Source organism: Artemia franciscana, chromosome 3, assembly GCF_032884065.1.
Source record: "Artemia franciscana chromosome 3, ASM3288406v1, whole genome shotgun sequence".
Classification (NCBI taxonomy): Eukaryota; Metazoa; Arthropoda; class Branchiopoda; order Anostraca; family Artemiidae; genus Artemia; species Artemia franciscana.
The window spans coordinates 26,246,483-26,268,589 of record NC_088865.1 but is presented as its reverse complement, the minus strand read 5'-3'; the positions used below and the strand labels follow the sequence as shown (position 1 = coordinate 26,268,589).

General features: G+C 34.2%; 1 protein-coding gene across 2 annotated transcripts in view; it reads left to right on the top strand.

Annotated features, from left to right (window-relative positions):
* The window catches only part of LOC136025087 (hypoxia up-regulated protein 1-like), a 101,202-nt gene extending 84,718 nt beyond the window's left edge, over positions 1-16,484 (top strand). For both annotated transcript variants that reach the window (XM_065700804.1, XM_065700805.1), the window contains exons 9-12: positions 1,176-1,365; positions 8,110-8,251; positions 13,836-14,045; positions 15,901-16,484. In XM_065700804.1, coding sequence (XP_065556876.1) covers positions 1,176-1,365; positions 8,110-8,251; positions 13,836-14,045; positions 15,901-16,301 — 943 coding nt within the window. In that variant the 3' untranslated portion in view covers positions 16,302-16,484. The remainder of the gene's footprint in view (positions 1-1,175; positions 1,366-8,109; positions 8,252-13,835; positions 14,046-15,900) is intronic.
* The last annotated feature ends 5,623 nt before the right edge of the window (positions 16,485-22,107 follow it).

Below are 22,107 nucleotides of genomic sequence, written 5' to 3'. Positions count from 1 at the left end.
TCTTTTTTAGTTTTTAGTCTGGCCCTTTCTCTTTGAGCCGCAAGCCTGCTTTTGCGTTGCTCCAGTGTTTCGTCCTGGTGTCCAATTTTTGGTAAACATATTAGGATAATTTCTTTTTGACATTAATCGACACTTTTACAAATTTTCTTTGAGCAGCAAGCATTCTAAACTTCAACAATTTCTACTAAACTTCAAACTTTTGGTTTTCTGTTTTAAGGTTTTCGAATTGCTTTAATGCATTGTCAAAATTTGTAGAAACATTTGTGCAATCACCACGCTAAATCAATCTTCTACGCTAAATGACAAAAAGGTATCCCCTTTATCTTGAATAATTAGGTAGAAATTTATATGTAATTATTAAATTATTTTGATCTCTTTTATTTTTTTTTATTTTTTTTTATTATTATTTATAAGGAATTAGTCATAAGGGTTATTAAATTTGTTCTCTGTTGTTCTATGGAAGGAAAAAAAAGAAGAAAACAGTAAAAAGAATCTAATGATGGAAAAGATAAAGTATCTTCTCTTTTAAATTTTGTTAGGAACACGAATCATAATAATGGCTTTAAATCAAGTTAAACCATAAGAATTGGAAATTCTATGAAAGTCCGTATTCTGCCAATTCTCTGTTGATTGACGCAAGCTGACGCTGCCTTTGCCAACGTTCCCAAATATACTACTACTACTAGTAGTTCCCAAATATACATATTTAGAAAATCCTTTATTGAAAGCATTCAGAAATTTTGAAAGGCGGAAACATTTTGTGATTTTTGGTAAGGTATCTATCGTACATTATATGAACTGTTAACTTACTATACTAAGTTGAATCAGTTGCAAAAGAAGAGTCATACAATGCGTTTAGAAACATACTTGTGTACGGGGGATCGTGGATCCTGAAGCCCCCCATCACAAATTTGTGCGAAACAAGCTTTAAAATTTACCGAACGTCAATATTGGAAAATAAAAATTCAGCTTTCTTCAAGTAGTTAACCCTCGGGCCCTTGAGAAAAGGATTTTTCACTAGAATTAGGACCCTGACTACTTGTGGTAGGGAGACCCATGTACTGTAACTATTGAGAATACCAACGCCATATATGTTGTATATAGAAAATGAAAATCGACTAGAAGCTCTGAGTTGCATATATTCCTTTAGTACATAATATTACTCCTTGTTTCAGCACAAATGGCAGCAATAGCACAGCTGCAAAGAAAGAAAAGAAACCTGAAGTAATCACCATTAAAGAAGAAATAGCTTTTATTGAATCGTACCTAGACCTTCCTGATTTTACCCCTCAAACTTTTGACATCATAATGGATAGAGTTAAGAAAATCAACGAAGCAGACAGAATGAAAAAAGAAAAAGAGCAGGTAAAAGATACCCTCAGAGAGGTTGTGTTATCCACTTTCTTTATTTATGAGGATGCTCAGAATAGTATTACAGAGCTTTTTCGAGAGCAGATAAAAAGAAATTTGTCAGAGAGGTTATGTTATCTACATTCTTTATTTATGGGGATGCTCAAAATAGTATTAGAGAGCTTTTTCTTTTCGAGAGCAGATAAAGTTTACGTCAGAGAGTTTGTGTTATCTACATTCTTTATTTATGGGGATGCTCAGAAGAATATTATAGATTTTTCTTTTTCGAGAGCTTTAAAGTTTTGTCAGAGAGGTCGTGTTTTTAATTCTTTATTTATGAAGATAATTATAAGAATATTGTAGTTTTTTTTCTTTTCGTCTTTCCTTAAAATTAATACGGTAAAGACGAATGAATCAAACAAAGCTGTATAGTCTCTTTCAATTTCTGCTTGATTTTTTCATTTATTGCTTTTTAAATATTGATATACTATATCATAAAGTCTTTTTGCTTGCTGTTAGTTACAGCAAAGAAATCATACAACGGCCATTTGGCAAAGCCCCACTAATTCCAAGAAGGGTCCGAAGCAGCTCTTTGAACAAATGATTGTCGAGATTAGCTACCGCTACCTGCGGTTATATGCTCAAATAGCATATTTGGAAACTCTAATTGATTGACTCTCATTATTCATTTAAGATTTAAAAATATATGCAAAGCAAATAAATTTGCCTAAATGTTATTGCTCCAAAAAGCATAAGTTGGGAACTCTTATTTGATTGACTCTTGGGATATATTTAAAAATTTTGGAAAAAGAAATAAGTTTGCCTAAATTTAAATGCTTAAATAGCGCATTTCAAGAATTCTTTTTGGATTGATTCTCGTATTACATTTAATATTAGAATATTTGCAGAGAAAAAAAAATTGCATAAATTACATTTGTCGAGATTCTAAGAATAAAGGAATTTCTCTGAGTGGTAAGGTTTTCATTGTTCCACCAGTTAAGGGATCGAAGCATAGAGAGAGATTAAAAAAAACTGTTTGCATCTGCACAGTAACTGTATGTACCATTTAGCTCTAAAGCGTATATAGTCAAACAGTTCGTGGTAACGAACTGTAGTAAGGAGCGACCCGGTTCAATAGTAAACGAAACTCTAAAAAACGGAATTTCGATACTAAAAGATATATCAAAAGAATCGGATTTTTATGGTGATTTTAAATATATAAGTTTCATCAAATTTAGTCTTTGTCATCAAAAGTTACGAGCCTGAGAAAATTTGCCTTATTTTGGAAAATAGGGGGTAACACCCCCTAAAAGTCATAGGATCTTAACGAAAATTACACCATCGCATCCAGCGTATCAGAGAACCCTATAGAAAAAATTCCAAGGTTCAATCTACAAAAATGTGGAATTTCGTATTTTTTGCCAGAAGACAAATCACGGGTGCGTGTTTATTTGTTTTTTTTTTTTTTTTTTTTTTTTTTCCCAGGGGTCATCGTATCGACCAAGTGGTCCTAGAGTGTTGCAAGAGGGCTCATTCTAACGGAAATGAAAAGTTCTAGTGCCCTTTTTAAGTGACCAAAAAAAATTAGAGGGCACCTAGGCCCCCTCCCACGCTCATTTTTTTCCCATAGTCAACGGATCAAAATTTTGAGATAGCCATTTTGTTCCGCATAGTCGAAAACCATAATAACTATGTCTTTGGGGATGACTTACCCCCCACAGTCCCTGGGGGAGGGGCTGCAAGTTACAAACTTTGACCAATGTTTACATACAGTAATGGTTACTGGGAAGTGTACCGACGTTATCAGGGGGATTTTTTGGTTTGGGTGTGGGGTTCAGGAGAGGGGGCTATATGGGAGGATCTTTCTTTGGAGGAGTATTTCATGGGGGAAGAGAAATTCAATGAAAAGGGCGCAGGATTTTCTAGCATTACTATAAAAAAAAAACAATGAAAATATAAACATGAAAAAGTTTTTTCAATTGAAAGTAAGGAGAAGCATTTAAACTTAAAACGAACAGAGATTATTACGCATATGAAGGGTTCTAAAAATACTTTAGCATAAAGAGCGAGGTACTTAGGAGGAGATAAATACTTCGCTCTTTATGCTAAATTTTTTTTTAATAATTTCAACTATTTATTCTACGGCCTTTCTGATTCAGGGGTCATTCTTAAAGAATTGGGATAAAACGTAACGTAAGTTACGTAAGTTATGTACGTTTGTTACGTAAGTTAATTCTTAAGTTACGTTTTTTTTTTTACTAATAAAAACGTTCGTTAAAAATTAAAAGATCTAGTTGCCTTTTAGAGTAACCGAAAAATTGGAGGGCAACTAGACCTCCTTCCCCACCCCTTATTTCTCAAAATCGTCTGATCAAAACTAAGAGAAAGCCATTTAGCCAAAAAAAAGAATTAATATGCAAATTTCATTTTAGTAATTTATGTACGGAGAGCCAAAATCAGACATGCATTAATTCAAAAACTTTCAGAAATTAAATAAAAAAAAATAAGTTTTTTTAAATGAAAGTAAGGAGCGACATTAAAACTTAAAACGAACAGAAATTACTCCGTATATGAAAGGGGCTTTTCCTCCTCGACACCCCGCTCCTTGCGCTAAAGTTTGATTCTTTCTTGCAACTCTACTTTTTAAAACAATAAAAAACTTTAGCGTAAGGAGCGGGGTGTCGAGGAGGAAAAGCCCCTTTCATATACGGAGTAATATCTGTTCGTTTTAAGTTTTAATGTCGCTCCTTACTTTCATTTAAAAAAACTTATTTTTTTTTTATTTAATAATAATCAAAACCAAATGGCTTATATCATATTTGTACACTGTTACAGGATTGCCCATAAAACATTTCAAGTTCTTCGTCAGACCAAATTTTCGTTTGAAGATTTTCGATAGGTATAAGTTGCAATATGCCACTGAATAGTGAAGCTTTTTTAGGTAGTATTGCAGCTAGAAATGTGGAAATAATTATTGTCCTCATAATGTATGAATCAAAGGATCTAGCCATTGCCTACCACTAGTAATCATTTGCTTTTACATTATGCTGTGGGTCAGTTGGGGTGAAAAAAAATAGCTTCAGTTGATTTAGGTTCTAGGAGGTATAATTAAGATGGGGTTTTTGTTTCTAGAATGGCTTTCACAAGCAAGCATTGCTGAACTTACATTTCTGGCAAAAAATGTATATAATAAAAAAAAGAGTTGCAAAAAGTACATAAATCTTGATAAAGGAACAACAAATGACTGGTTAGAAAAATTAAATAAGGATTGAAAAAGCTGCAAAATATAATAAAAACTTGATAAACTACATATGTTTATGTTTGTCAAAAATCACATAAGTATGAGGAAAAAAGCTTTTAGATATACAACAAACTTAGTAGCGTACGCTATGAAAACTCATTGGTTAATTATGATAGGAGTATGTAACATCAAACTAAACGGGATAGCATAATGGAGTTGAAAAGGGATAACCCAAATAAAAATGACGTTAAATGTTAACACTGCAAGCAAAAGACGGTATAAAACTTCTTATCCGATTTGGTATATGAATTAGCTATTGTTTTGGCATTTCTCCTTCTAAAGATGACTTCTGATGGATTTTCGCTAGGGAAGAAATAGTTCACGTGTCTGGGAAATCATCAAAACTTTCTCACAAAAACTGATGCAAAGTCCATGTGTTTATCATGTAGGGTAACAGAAGATACCTGCTTTAAAAAACGAGCGTAAAGGCATTTGTTAATAGTCTTGGGCTCTCCTTGAAATTACTTCAATTCTACATTTGTTTCCTTTAGCTAAGCCATAATGCAAAAAAGGACTTGCACACTTTAATAAAGACCGAACAGGATGTGTGTAAATAGGGATAGAATGATTTCATGGGCATCTTAATTTTGAGAGAAACCGAATAGTGTAGACTTTCACCATTGCTATTAATCACAACAAGGAAGAATAAAGGACCTAGTGAGGCACCTTGCGGCAATCCAGTAAACTTACAGGCTATTATGGTGACTATTCTAGTATTTGACACATTCGGTACGTTTTGATAGAAAGAAATAATAGTTCGAACATCGAATTGGTGAGCACTTGGCTCATTTAAAAGTTTACTAGTGACTACCCTATGATCAATCAGACCAAAAACCTTCTGAAAGCCAGCGATAATAAGTTATGTTAGGTATTTGGTACTTCTAAGCTTTTATGGGTTTTTTTTTCAACGGTTGTGAAGCTAGGTTTGTTTATACCTTAATGCTGTTCAAAATATTGTTACTTTTCACCTTCTTCCAGCCATAAAATCAGGATGATGTCTCACTAAATTACACCCTTGAATATTCACCCCTCTCTGACAGTTAGGGTGATGCGACTCCTTTCCTCTGTCCCGGAACAACAGTAAAGAATAATCCGCATTTGTAATGACAATGGTTATTAGAAAAAAAATATCAGAAACACAGCCAAAGGGGAAAACTGTCACGGATAAAACTCACCCTAAAACATTCAAAAACGCAGATTCAGTCTTTCTACACCCCTCCCTCCCCCTCTAAGAAAAATGATTTGCAGCAGGACTGGATGCTAAATATACACAAGAAACACGATTAATAAATTATTTTCTTTCATTAAAATACTAATACGAATCATTTTCTTAAATTTCATGCGTCTTATGTGTTCAATAATCATTCAATTTAAACTTGTCCAGTCATGGTTATGCTTCGCACAGAGACAGCTTCGAACTGTGTTAGTTCTCTGAAAGTATTCGAAGCCATAGTTATCAAGCCATTAAGTAGGTTGCCTTTATCATTCATTCCGAAGGAACAAGCAGGAGTTCAATAATATTTATTTTTCTGACGCATAATAACCTGTGATCATTTCCACTTTTTTCAATCAGTTAGTTGCATGAAAAAAAACTTACGATGAAATAACAACAAATGAGCCCTCCCCCTCCTGTGGAAATCATATGGCTTTTAACAACTATGGATTATAGTATTGGTGGTGGCAGGCTTTCTCAAAGCCAATATTGGGTCCGATAGATCAGGCTTCGTAATTTAGTTTTACTGAAGGAGCCCTGGAAAACTATAGGTTACCAATATTATTTTCATAATACTTATATGCTAGTAACGTACTTTCGACAAAGACCTTTTGTGGAAATTTATTATGCACATTTTCTTCTTAGTGTTATGCTTCATGATTCATTAAACAAGAAGTATGAGCCTTCCGTCTGCGGAGGCAGCAAAAAATTTCCAGTTTTTGGAATATTCCCAGAAGCTATTCTTTTTTTACGAAAAGCAAATTACTAGTACATCCAGAATAAGGGCAAGTTATCTAGAGCCAAGCAATTGGCCTGACTACTTTTGCAGGGAAAATATAGGCTTTTTTGCTTTCTACTCCTTCCCATGGTTCTGTCTGTGTTTTGACAGATGAAAATGCGAATGAATATAAATGATCAATTCAAGATCTAACATCGTTAAATGGTTAAGGACGGTCGGTAAAAATTACGTTGTAAAACGTAAAAACATTAACCGCTAAGGAAATTACCATTAAAACTAGGAAAAAAAAAAGAGATTTTTGTTTGCAATCTCGCCAAACATTCAATACTTTACTGCTCGGGATCGAAACCGAATTCGTTCTAAAAATGGGTGTGGGTGACATCCAATGTTCTAATCAAAGCATAAATGCTATAAATCACTCCTGCTGTGTTGAATGAGAAGATCTGCAAAATCACTTGATATGCCCTTTTTCATATATGCTTCTTTAACATATTCTATTTACTTTGATTTTCTGGACAACCTCGGAATAAGTTCCAAATTGAACGATGTAATCATGGTTCATCTGGCCAAAACTAGTGAAAAAAATATATTGTTGTACAATTTTGCAAGCCTTTATGTTATGTGAATGTCTAATTATGTTATGTACATGTATTAGGGAATCGCGTGAACTAAATTTTCCTATTTCTATCACAATACTTACGTGTATATTTTGTTTTTGCATCATTTCTTTCCGTTATTCTCGGCTGCCATTAATAGGGAAAAAGATTGATTTTGATTTGTATCGAAAATGAGACATCTTTCAACAACTTCATCAAATTAGCTTCATGGAGTCTATTGGTGCAGTCATATCTTTGTATCTCACTGTGTTTCCTTCGATATATATTTATTTATTTATTTATTATTACGAATAGCGGTTAGCATCAATGCTTGTCGCAAAAACACAAAATCATAATACTAATCTAAAGTAAATTGGCAACGACAAACTAAACAGCAAAAACTTCTAAATAACACGAGACTACACAACAAAAGCGTCTAAATAAAAAGGCGTATTTACTAATGCACTCTTAAAAATTCGAACACTCTCTGCCTCGACAACCTCCAAAGGCAAACCATTCCATGGTCCGGCAACTCTACTAACGAAAGATAATTGACCAATTTTTTTCAGTGGTTTTGGGGGATATAATTTATAATCATGTTAACAAGTAGAGTGATAATGGCTAAATTTAAAAAATAAATTTGGATCAATATCATCCACTCCTTTAATTATACGAAACACATTTACAAGGTCATTACGACGTCTACGGAACTTCAACGACGGAAGTTGAAGCCTAGAAAATCTCTGCGGATAGGAAAGGCGCTGAAGGTATGGGACCAATCTAGTGGCCCTTCTCTGAACATCCATTAGACTTAACGGAAACCAAACAGAAGTATATTACTATATTACTATAGTCTTTCTACATCCTATTTCGATCCTTAGTTTATTTGATTTTTTTTATTTCATTTCAGGCATTTAACCTTTTAGAATCATATGTTCTGGACATGCAAAATAAAATTTATGAAGACGAACATGCATTAGTATCAACAGACGAAGAGAAAGAAGCAATTCGGACTAAATGCTCAGAAGTTGCCATTTGGCTTGATGAAGATGGTAATTATTTGCTGTTGTTTTTTAATTAAGAGATATTTGCCCAGAATTGATCAGGATAAACTATAGTACATAAATAACACAAAGATTTTAAGGCCTTATTCCTAGCGTCCTCAAGTCGTAAACAAAATTGGTTTTGCTGAATAACCTATGAGTAGAGAAAAGCCAGATGCCCCGAACAGGCAAGGATTAGGTTATAAAAAAAAACGACCTAAATCTTTGACGATTTCTTGGAAGGTTACCGATTTTTACCGGTATACTTGCCCGGCATGTGGTGTCCTGGCCTTATTCCACAACGTGTTCGGTATCGTATAATCTTAAGAAGCGATATTCTCACCTGATATGGTTCCCACAGAAAATGTCTTCGGAACGTGAAAAATTGCCTCTCTCCGGTATACAGTTTTTTTTGTGATTTGCAATTAAGTTTTCGTTCCAATTATGAAACAGAATGTAAAAATAAAAAAAAATGATTTGTTTGAGATCTTTTAATCAACAAAACTCAAAAAGTACTATTTGATATCCTGGCAAGAATTAATTTCTCAATTATATTGTCCTTATTTGTTTTTTATATCATACAGAAATGTTTTTATTGCTGGTCATTTCAAAATTAGCTTTTTTATTACAAACCGCATGAAAAATTCCAAAATATTGAAAACAAGAGAAACTATTGAAAAGTAAATAGTTTTAATTATTGAGAAGATTCAAAAGCGTCTATCTGAAAATCAATAGTTGTTTGCGTTACGTATTTCTTGGCACCATTGACAAGGAGAACTTTATTCACCCGTGTAAATAATTAGAAAAAATGTATTGTTCAACAATAGAAAATAGGCTCTGCAAAAATTTTGCGGTCTGATTTTGCCGTCAGTCTTAAGTCACAATATTTTTTATTCACGCTATTATGGATCTTAAGAGTAGAATAAATAGTGAGAACTATTTTTCTATTTCTATGATATTGTTTTGTCGATCTCTTAAAAGAACAGTTGTCTAGTGATGGAACAGTCAATAGGAATAAGCAGTTTTCATAGACTGGGAGTCGGTGATTTTTCCTGTTCTTCAAACGATTGCATTGTATTTTCGTATTTTTAAAGTAAAAGAGAAGTATGTCATTGGTGCCCTTTCATTTTAAATTTATTTTACATAAGATAAGCTAATATTTATGCAAAATTAATATTTTGTTCATTTCTTTTGGTGGTCGACCCTGTCTTAAGGTATCGCGATTTTATGCATTTCCGGATTTTAATAAGAAAAATGATCTGTTTTGTCTGTTTCATATAAAGTGCAATGCAAAGTTCATCATTTCTGCTAGGATTTGACTCATTTATTGTTATTGATTTTTTTTCTCGTAAGATAACAAGTATTCCATAGTTTGAACAGTTCAGATTTGTGAACTTCCAAATTAATTAGAATTATACTTGAGTTTGAATTTATAAATGTGAGGTTCAAGGGTCCTTTTGTGGTTTCAGTACAGGGATAGTGAAGGTCCTTCTCTATTCCTTGGGAGCACATCCTGCTTTAACGGATCGTTTAAACGAAGTTTGTAGAATATTCGTTTTGCTCTTCTGATAGTCAGTTTTAATGTTATCCATCATCAGATCTGGTTCCCCTAGACTGTAGCTTCTTAAGGCATATTTTAAACCCTTAAAGAGAAATTTGTTTAATTGGATGGCTAATTTGTCGTTTTCATATCGGCGTCTGGGATTGGCCCACTGGTTTCTTGATGGTTAGAGGAGCTGTAATTTTTTTCATAAGTTTATTCAGGAGGATCGTTTATTGTAGTGGATTCTTTTCCATTTTCCTTAAGGACTAATGGGGGTCATTTGAGGTTTCATCTCTATATTCATTTTAAATTTCCCAACACCTCTCCTATAGCTGAGGTTCTTCATATCTTTTCTACTATTAATTTTGTCTGAATCTCGTTTGTTTTTTAAGAGAGAGGTTCTTCTTAGGATTGTGAACGCCTTTTTCATTTTTATTTGTCTTTTCATTGTTGGATGTCTTCCAAATCCGTGTCATGTTTATTTTTTTTTTTTTTTGTGAAGCTTTTACACATTAGATATGCCACTGTGGTATTGACTTTTTTTACGTCTTACAAATCCAGAAATCTGTTTGCCATTTGCCTCTAGGATGCCTTTAATTTTAACATTAAATGGATCAGTTATGCTTTCCATGAGTCTTCTGAACTCTAAACCTGATGGCTCTTTGCCACTCGTGCCACTTGTGGCTGCAAAATATGGATGCGTTGCTCTTTGAGACTCTTTGTCATTTACAGAAGATTGAATTTTAATTGCTGCTGTAAGATGCTAAAAATTTACTGATGATTTTTACTTGGTAAAATGATTTATTATTAGTCATATTCTTTGTAAAGATTGATTTAAGAGCTTCTTCGCTCTAATAATGAAGGAAGTAGTGTTTAGTGTTGACAAAGCTTATTTTTTTCTCAGGGTGACCATTGAGGCTGTATTTTGAAGAACGGAAAAGTTAGCTGTAGAACAGAGACCAGTCCTGTAATTTGTGACTGTATTTCCAAAGTTTTTTCGCCTTGAACATCTTGAAGCAGGTGGTATATACTGTGTTACGCTGTAAAGTAGTCCTTACTGTGTTCGTTTTCTAGGGAGCGCTAACTACTATCTATATTCAGCTTTAATTCAAAAGCGTTTTCTCTATTTTCCAGCGTAACATCTTTCTTTTCCATGAAAAAAAAAATTACCTGTATGTATGAGTCATTTTCGATTTCTCATGTCATTTTATCAGTATTAGTAAATCTTTTTCTTTACCTACTTTGGATTTCTACCACCTGCTCTTCTCTCTAACTCACTGCTCATATTTGCCATTCAAATGTCATTAAGTGGAAAAATTTGCAACTGCAATGCATTCGCTGTTACCTTAAATATCCACTTTACCACCGGGATCTGGCCATTGTTAAATCTCCTCATATTAGTTTTATATTCTTGGCTTCCGAATTCTCTTTTCATTAGTCTTCATAATTAAATTATTGCCGTTCACGGAGCAGCTATCTTGTTATTGTTAGTTAAACCTTTAATCTAAGTTATGTAAACTAGCACTTGTCATTTGTGTTTGAATGCCTGAGCATATGTCTCTGAGTACCTGAGCACATTTAAAGAAGACCGCTTTTTCTATTTTCACAAATTTCAAAATTACCAGATAGAACGTAGCCTATTTTACTAACTAACTTAAAAAAATCAACCTATTTCAAGCAAAAATATACAATAACTAATACTACAACAAAAATTTAGACTAAATACTTTTTTTAATAAAAAAAAACTTTGCTCTTTTTTTTATCTTCCAACAGCTGGTTTTGACTCTAAAAGCACGTCAAAGCACAAGCGTAGTTCCAAAAAATATATAACACTTTTGTTTTCTTTTATGTGTGTATGTCCTGGTTTACGCTTTAGATTCGACTTTTTCTGTAATTTGGTGATTCCTTGGGTAACATTTCGCTTTTCGAAGAATGCATCTTTGAACGTAGAATGTTAACAAAAAGTGCACAACATAAGTACTTTATCCCCCGCTGTCCAGTAAACCAATCTACACTCCTAAATTTTTGGCTTAACCAAGAAAAATTAGGTGAAACCTCTCCCCTGTGTGGACAAACAGAAAACCTTTTTTTTTTCTTTTGGTAAAATAATCAGAAGTTATACGTACGCTAAACCTTTTTCCAGTACCGAAGGTGGTCGAACGTTTCTCAAATGTAACTCACAAAAATTAAGCGTCGTATTTGTAATATGTTTTCCAAACTGTAGTCATTTCTAAATGTAATTCATTTTATCTCTATATTCATTTTAAATTTCCCAACACCTCTTCTATAGCTGAGGTTCTTCATATCTTTTCTACTATTAATTTTGTCTGAATCTCGTTTGTTTTTTAGGAGAGAGGTTCTTCTCAGGATTGTGAACGCCTTTTTCATTTTTATCTGTTTTTGTTCACTGTTGGATGTCTTCCAAATGCGTGTCATGTTTATTTTTTTTGTGAAGCCTTTTACACATTAGATATTCCACTGTGGTATTTACTTTTTTTACGTCTTATAAATCCAGAAATCTGTTTGCCATTTGCCTCTAGGATGCCTTTAATTTAACATTAAATGGATCAGTTAGGCTTTCCATGAGTCTTCTAAACTCTAAACCTGATGGCTCTTTGCCACTCGTGCCAAAAATTAGTAGTCATTTTTACCTTAGATCTTAGTTCCTCCTGTGCCGCCAGGGGCACCCAGGGCATCCAGACAAAGCCGCCAATCATTTCTCATATGTGCTGCTGCCCAAAGGTCTTCCCATTGGGGTTGGACTGTCGAATTGATAAACTTCAGGTCCCACTAGTATGTATGACGAAGTGTATACATACTTTCCAGTTAATGTTCAGTATCCTGCGAAGACAGTTGATCTCGGAAGCGAGAATCCTCTTTTCTTGCTGTGGGTTCAGTTTCCAGCATTCACAGCTACATATGAGGGCAGAGAGGACGTTACTGCTGAACAGCCTCAATTTTAGTTTCAGGGAGTACTTTTTCGATTGCCAAACTGGCTTTAGTTGATTAAAGGCTCCACTGGCTTGTCCAATACTAGACTCTACCTCCTTTTCGCTTGATCCAGTTTCTTCGACTGTACTTCCGAGGTATGTGAATTCCACCACCTGCTCTAATGAATTGCCTCTGCACTTTATGCCAAGTGGTAAGTCGCTCGTTACCATGCTTTTTATCTTGTCCGGACTAATCTTCAGTTCCAAAAGACTCGGGTTCTCTCTTATGACACCGAGAAGCTACTGGAGCCTTTCCTTGTTTGCCTCTATCAGAATGATGTCGTCGGCCAAATCAAAATCTGCTAGTCGTTTATTATCGTATATTTGGATCCCAAATCCTGTGCAATCTTGAAGCGCATAATCGATAACAAGGACAAAAAGCAGGGGGGAGAGGACACATCCCTCTTTGACACCAGACATGATACTGAAGTACCTTGTATTTCCTTCGTGGGTCCTTACGCAGCACTCCGCGTTTTCGTACAGCGCACTGATCCGGGATACCAGTTTATCCTGAATGCCGTAGTGTTGGAGGATTTTCCACAGTGACTCTCGGTGTATTTAGTCAAAGGCTTTCTCGAAATCCATAAAGACAAGGTGCATCATTTGCCTCCATTCGTTGCATTGCTTGGTCAACATGCGCAGGATATAATTATATAAGGTCTGAGCAGGAGCGAGATGGACGGAAGCCATGTTGTTCGTCTCTCAACAATAGTTTGTGTCCCTTGTCTCTTTTGTCAAAAGTTAATGTGCTTTTTAATAGAACTAACCGATTGTGCAATAGTATGTTTTGTTTTAGTTATATGTCCACTATATACCACTAAATGTCTTATTTAATAATATGATTATTTAATAATTGTCTTATTTAATAATATGAATCTAATCAACGCTAGTTTTCTTTAATCAACATATGCCAGTAATTAAAAAAAGTCATTCATCCCTGAGCATAAGGATACATACCGTTGATGAAATATGAAAATATTTTTCAATGCTCGTAACTGTTATATTCCACTAAATAAAAAAAAAGAGCCATGACTAAAGTAGAATAATTTTTTCCGGTTAGGTTTTGAAGCTTCAGCTGATACTCTTCGTCAAAAACTCTTAGATGTCAAAGAAATTACTAAAGATGTAGAATTCAGAGCTGCGGAAATGAAGAACCGAGATCAGGCCGTTTCTGTTCTTGTACAAGCTTTGAATGTTAGCTCCAGTTTTGCTGAAAGGCTTAAAAATGCCTCATCTGAAGAGCGATATTTGGAAGAAGATGATTTCAATAGTAAGTATCTTTTTTTTTTGTATATGATAAGACTTAAAAATGCAGATGATCTCCAAACAATAGAACAAGTTTTTAGTTGGAATACTTTTTTACCTTCTTTTTTTTTAACTCTCAAAAGATTAAATTACTATAAGCACTATTTTTTCTGTTTTGCAAAATTAATTGGAAGCACTCGTTTGCTCTCCTTTCATTTCTTGATCTTTATTTATAATGTTTATGTTTATACATGATTAAGGTTATCGGTTACCAAATTTAGTACAAATATACCCGTAATGATTTAAAGATATTGATGTTATAGTGACAGATGTGAGATAAATATCTCGATATTTGTTTCGGTGTAACTATTTTAAGTACTCATTTCATTCGTTTTCCTGGTACGGCTGCTAGTGGCTTAAAATAATATTGTTAAATACCACAAGACGTCACTTGGATTTCGATATTGAAACGATAATTCAGGGGATCACTAGTATCCATTGAAACTGAAAAGCGAGTGTTGAAGAAGGTAACTTAACAATGTTTCTCTAAAAATTGGTAAATTTCCTATACCCTAAAAAATTGTAACAGTCCTGTTGTATGCTGTTGTTTGGCACATGTAAGGTCAAATGACTTTTAGCCATGATTTTCACTAACAGCCGTAAAAACTCCCAGCAAAAGATGTTACAACTTCAAGAAAGAAAAAATGGTGGTTTTTCTAAAAACTGGTAAATTTCCTATTCCCTTGAAGATTGTAATAGTCCTGCAGGTGTTTGGTACACGTAAGGTCAAAAGACTTATTTGTTTGTTTGTACTGTACATTATTGTTTGTACTATCCAATTATGGACTTTTTTCAATGCTTTTGTAATTTCAGTATTGGGCAAAGAGCCCAAAATTAAACAGATTTGTCAAGGTTAGAAAAAAAAATCGTTATTTAAAGAGTAGGAATCTAATATTTTATTATGAACGCGACAGTGCCATCTATCCTCAATCATTTCATTCCCTACCTTCATTGTACCCTGACGAGCATTCTACTTTCCAAAGCACATAGTCTTTTTATATATTCTTAATATCTAGCCTTGTAAATGGTGACTATTAAGAATGTTAAGAAAACTTATTTACTTCTCAATACTGTCCCTATTTAACCTGGGGTCATCTCAATTCTTTGAATTGGATATTTATTGAATTGGAATGCAGAAATTAGTATTCAATACAATTAAAAATATTCAATGCACTAAAAATTCAATAAAAAAAAGGACAATAGTTATAGAATAGAATAAAAGATTGAAATACAAAAAGGGCAAACCTTGTAAGACAGTCACAATACTTATTGATGCATAGTTCATAAATAATCGGTAAGACTAGTGTTTGTTGTTGGTTTAAAGAGAAAAGGGGATAAATTTAAATAGATATTTAGACCAAATACGATGATTAAAAATATATTTTTATTACCATTAAATTCTTAGTTACTTTATTGACTAAGAAAAGATTTTAAGTTCCCTGGACAGAGTAGAAATTGGTTATCAAGCCTTTCTTCTAATAGCAATCGTGTTGACAATCCAATAATTGTGTTGAAATAATTTGCACTCAATGTGTCTAAAGTAAACTTTTTCAAAGATTGTTTTAGTTTAAGTGTTTTGGTGTTAAAATTATTTGTACAAGTAAACGAATCAAGCTTTTATGATAAGGTTTCTTAGGTATTCTGTTTGCACTATAGTTTGTTTGTGCAAAATTGTAGTGACGAATATTTAGCCGCAGGTCAGTTGTATATTTTATTTGCGGTTTTCGTCCCTAATATCCCTTCGTAAAAAAGTTGCTTGACTGATTTCTGACTGCAACGTTTCGTTTGTTTTTTTTCTATTTCGGTTTCTCGTTTTTTAGGTTTTTCTTCACTCATTAATAGGACTGAAGCATGGCTCAACGACACAATGTCAATTTTAAAGTCTCAGGCACCTACTGAAAATCCTAGCTTTACTACTTTATCATTTCTGGATAAAGCCAATGACTTAGAACGTGAGTTGCGCATTTTGACTACGAGGATGCAGGCAAACAGAGCAAGAAAAATGAGGGAGGTTGTTGAAAAAATTAGAACAAAGAATGAGACAAGTAGTGGGAAAGGTAAATTCAAAAAGATGAACGAAACTGAAGAAAAAACTGAACAGGAGCCAGAAAAAACAGAAGACGAGTCACAAAGACGGAAAAATGAAGCAGAAGAAGAATTGAAGGCAGATCAAAACGAGGCCAATGGCAAAGATAGTGACAATGAGCATTTAGAACTATGATTTTAACTTGTCCTAGCATTGATTTTTTAATTTATTTATGAAAAGAAGAAGAATTAATGGCATTCCACTTTTTTAGTTTTACATGAAATATTTTGACTGTTAATAAGTTTGAACTTCACACATTCAACTGAGGGAAAATACATGGTCTTGGTTTCACACAATAAATTGCAGTTTTCTTTGTTTGTCTTTTATTTTATTGTTAAAGGGAAATAATTTTCTTTTTTTCTGACGGTCAAACCCTAGACTTTTGATATGTCATAGGTGGGTTTTGTGTATAGAAGGGCTGCTCTCCTCTCCAGTGGGCTCCATCAGTCGATAAATAAAAATAAGTTGGCAAAATGTTTAAGCAAAATTCTGCAACATTTGTGATTTTGTTGCAACTTTGCCAGAATCTTGACTTTTGCAGTCTGTAGGTACGACTGGTTAGCTGCTAAAATCTGTACCACAGGCCGTCCCTTTAAAAGAGCTATGTCTCTGGCCACGAGAATCAATAGCATGGGTTATCTGCCCCCCCTCTCTCTCTCTCTCTCTCTCTCTCTCTCTCTCTCTCTCTCTCTCTCTCTCTCTCTCTCTCTCTCTCTCTCTCTCTCTCTCTCTCTCTCTCTCTCTCTCTCTCTCTCTCTCTCTCTCGCTCTCGCTCTCTCGCTCTCATGACTCAGGAAAACAATTGTGGTTGCTAATGCATGCGAGAGGGTTTTTTATTATTTAGTTATCAACTCCTTTTATAAATTTCATCTACTAAACATGGGAATAGTGTTCAGTTTCTTGACAAGGTAAAAAAAGCTAATTCTGAGCCAAAGGGAATAAAAATAAACGTGCGTTGAACAAAGTTTTAGTAGTGGGAGAAAAATTATATGTGAATGTGAAATGTTTTCTGACATTAATCATTGATTTACTATACTTAATTATCAATTATTTTGTTTTTTGCCCGTGAATCCTTTTTTTCAGCAAAATTGACCGTTTTGCAATGGAAAAAAAACACACCCAGAAAGCACTGTGCGTCGGTAAAATTTTCCATTCAATTTTGCATTAGAGGAAATAAAACAAAATCATTCAAAGTAAAGGAAGTTAATGAGGATTTTTTTTTTTGACTGAAAACAATAAAATGTACAGCCTAATTGAGTATTTTGACCATGTATTTACTGGCCTTCTTCAGCAAAACAAAAAAGTAGATTAAAGGTAAAATTTAACTGACGATAAAAGAAAAGGTGAATATTAAGATCGTATACAAAACAGTCCTAACAACATTACTCAGTTCAATTTTAGCTACTTGAGCTGAGTAATGATGTTCTGACTGTTTTGTATTTGGTTTTAGTTTTAATTTTCTCGCTTCTGTCGTGACTTGAATTTTATCTATATTCTACATTTTTGTTTTTCTAAGGACAGCCATTATATATATGGCAAAAATGTACCCTTAGTAAGTCAAGAACATTCACCCAGTAATTGAGCATCCATCTAAATATTGGAGCTGAACAGATTTTTTTCCACCGAAGACATTAGCAAAAACGTATTTACTTCATTAGCGATAGGGGGACCGACCGGCCGGTATATAGGGCGAGACATAGGTATTGAAACAGGAATGTTTCAGTAACCGTAGCTGAAGGACTACTAAACACAATTTTGGACTCTGTGTGTCTAAACGAATTTATGTTGTTGTTTTGCCGAGCAGCACTACTGATTTCTTAATTTCTGAGTTTTCTTCTTATAATCAGCAGTCTGGATACAGGAAACTGTAAAGGAGGCCCTAGATGGTCAATAAATTTGATCAAAAGCTCCCGTCAATCGATTGATTCAAGCATGATTGACCGTCTAGGAACCTGTTTGACGCGAGAGTCAAGCGTTGACGGTCATTGATAAAAAGTTTGAATGACTTCATCATTTTGATCAAAAGCAGTGTGTTAGATTAGCTTTGGTCAAGATTGAAGGGCTGATTGAAGATTGATTGAACCACGCGCCAATGGATTGACGGAAACTTGACCGAAATAAGTGAACGTCTAGGGCCTCCTTAAGAGATACAAATAAAAAATTATTCCTGATGCGAGGATTATTTAAAAATAAGATTGCCTCTTTCTTATTCTGCAAAAAAAAATGGAAAAATATTCTTTCCAAGTTAATAAATGTCTAACTATGTAACTGAAAAAAAAATGCTCAAAATTACAATATTTTGGGCTCAACTAGAATATCTAATTTCAACCTTTGGGGAATGAAACATTTTGAAGCAATTCTGGAAAAGCTGGGCTAGGTTAGTCTATCACAGATACAAGCGGTCCTGGCTCTACTTTATTTAGGCGAACAATGCTTTTCTGATTTGGTAAGAGCATTATTGGTCTAGTTAGCTTGTCAAAGAGACAAATGTTAAAGGTCTTGTCAGATAAAAAAAAAAAAAATCCCTATGGGCCCCAAAACAAGTAAGGTAGAGATGCCTGGAAAAATCGAATTTGTTGCTTTGACCAAAATTTTTCACTTTGATCGGATTGGCCTCGGGTCCAGTCAATCTCTTTCATATGGATTTCTTCGGAAATATTCTGGCAAAGTTGATCCTGATAAACGTTGAGTCGGGCTTCTTTTCGGCAGCGAATAGCGGATTTCTAGGGGAAACCGCGGCTCGCCCCCTGTTGAAGCGGATTTTTTTATTAGAAGGAGTTTCAGATCTGTTCAAAAAACCTCGAGTGACATGTCGTCCAAATTCGAATAAACAGAGAAATCTGTTAAAGCCCTTTTGGACTCTGAGGTACGTACTACATAATGACACGCAAGTAAATTCGAGGAAGAGGTGACACAAGCTACAACACTAAAAAATTTGTAGGGCCAAGCGCCTTTTTTCAGACAATTTAATCTCTTGCTTTTCAATAAACGGTAGCCGTCACTACCCTCCGTGTCTGTGTTTTTGTAATACTTATTGTTTTACTCAATAAATCGCAGTAATAACAGTACCATACCTTTCAACCCAGTGTTTGTCACAATAGTGAAGCAGCTTTACTGCTTTAGCCGAAACTTTCAACCAGCTTACATACTCTATCAGAAAGTGATGTTACGTGGCAGTTTCTACTCTCAACCACAGAAAAATAATCTCTGGTTCATACCTATCTATGGTCACTATTACTAAGTGGGCATCTGTCCTATCCTCTCCTAATCGGGAGGCGTGTCATTGAACCGTAAACACAACGACAACTCTTTCTTTATTTTGTGTAAATTGTAGGTCATAAATAGTTGCTCTCTCAATAATGGAGTCAAACAGATCCAACATTGGACCTTATTTTGCTCTGAAGTTTGAAGTAAGGTAATACCTCATCTGGTTATATTCTAGGCCTTGGATTCATTCTTAAAAGTTTTATTCATCTGTCTCAGCAACTTTCCTTGATAGCAATAAGCTCTTCAACTAGAACTTTATCTAAAGTTTCTGTAGATTGTGGTCAGACAATTCTTTTTAACCGAAACTTTCTGAGATTCGGTGAATGTAGGACCAAAAGTCCAAATTACACTGAATCCGAAACACAACTGAATAGCTGCAATGGAATCTCAGAGAGTCTAAAATTTCGACCTGATTTTGATACATCCTCCAAGATCTGGTAATTTTTGAAAAAAGCCCCGTAGTGATATGTCTAGTTATTTAATATATTTAAAGGCAAATCAAAATCTAAAATCGTACCGCAAATTGCAAAATTATTTTAGAACTGGTTGAATTGCTCACAATTTTTTAATCTTGTTCCTCTTCTCTCTCCAAATCCAAAAGAATTTTCTGGAATAGATACGGTAAAATACGAAATTTGTTAACTTCGCATTTTCGTAGTTTTGTCAAATCGGCCCGATTTAAAACAAGAAAATAAAATTTGTTTCTGACCTTAAATAAGTTATTTACTTATCGAATTTATTGCTTTTCCGTTAGTTTAACCTATTCTATTTTTCTTTTTTTTTTTGCCAAAATTGAACAGTTAGCAATAAAATAAACAAAACATAGCCTTTGTTTGAAGAATTCAAGAATATACTTTCAACTCACGGCTTCTTAGAAATATCCTTAAGCTATTGCTGATCTGAGCTATAGTTTTCATCTGCGTTAAAAAAAAAAAAAAAATACGATTGAAGGTATTTTCCCCCAGTTTTTAGTATGCAAAATTCGAAACAAAATAAAACTGTTGTAGCTCTTTCAATACTATCATAGATTCAAGCAGCTCATTTCTTTTGTTAATGCATGACACTGTTGCCAGGCTGTTCTATGAAGCAAGAAAAGTGTATGGAAAATAAACTTTGTGATCCTCTAAATCCGAATTATTTTGCTGCTTCATTTGAAAGATAGAATCCTGAATCACAGATTAAAATTTAAAAATAAAATTTCGCAATGAAATACGCTGAAAACTAAAGCACAGACGAGGAAATAACAAACTACGGCTAATAATGGGAGATGTGTCTTAACAGTGAATGAATAAAAAAAAAACAAGTTTTTTCAACTGAAAATAAGGAGCATTATTATTACTTTAAATAAATAGAACTCATTTCGTATTTGAGGGAGGTCACCCCTCCTCAATCCCTCACTCTTCACGATAAATTTCTTAATTACTTTTAAAAAATTGATATTCTTATTAAACGGTCCTTGTTTTTAAGAGTTGGGACAAAAAGTCAAACTTTAGCGTAAAGATTAAGATATTGAGGAGTAGGGAGCCCCCTCTAAATACATAATAATTTCCGTTCATCTCCTCACTTTCAGTGGAAAAAAAATTAACACAATTTTCGATTGTTTTTCAAAATAACGGTAGGAAATCCACTGCCCTCCCCCATGGAGAACTTCCCCACTCCTCTAAAAAAATTATCCGTGGATAGTTTGTTCTGTGTAAATCCTCCATGGGAAATTATGGGAGCCACTGGGAAATCGTATCGGACAATTCTGCCTGGAAATTTGTCCCTAGCCTGCTTTCATCTGAAAAAAAGACATATTTGTTATTTCATTTCTTTATTGTTTTTTAAAATCATGCTATAAATTCTGTCTCTATGAAAATTTTTCCCGGAAATCACCCCTCTTCCTCGATGGAAAGATTCTTCTATGGGAAGTGCCCCCATAAAGAATTTCTGTCGTGGAGAATTTTTCCCGCTGTAAATCCCCCTCCCGCGGAACCAAAAATCCAGACAATTAAAGTTACACTGAAATTTCCAGCTGCACTGAAATGTTAAATTGCCTTACCAACGAGAAATTAGGACAAATAAGAAGGATTTTCTATATGAATTCTGAAAAATTCCTGCCGTATAAAATTCCCTTGAAAATCGAGCCCCAGAAACTCCCCTCGTAACGGGAAACTCTTGCCATGGAAAATCACCCATGCAGATAGTACCACCTTTCCTGGAAAACGTCTGCATACATTCCAATTACAAATACTAAATGTAAACAATGGGTAAACTCTGTGGCTTACAGAGCTTTCCCCAGAGGCTGGAGTTCATTTTTCTCCCTAGAGCCATAGTTGACAGAATATAAAATTATTCTTAACAAAAACAGCTATCTAAAAATTTTGCTCGGACGACTTTGGGGAAAAAAGGCGTGTGATTGGAATAGTTGCCCTCCTTTCTCTTTGGCTACTTGAAAAGGGTGCTAGAGGTTTAAATGTCCGTTCGAATAAGACCTCCCAATCTTTTAGAGCCATTGACTCAATAAGATTATATCTAAAAAAAACATTAATAAACACATATCCTTGACTCTGGCAAAAATTATAAAAAATTCCAGATTTTTTCAGATGGGAGCATAAAATCATTACAAAACGATTCAGGTTGCGCTGACTTTGATGGTATAATTTTCATTGAAATATTTTGACTTTTTAAGGAT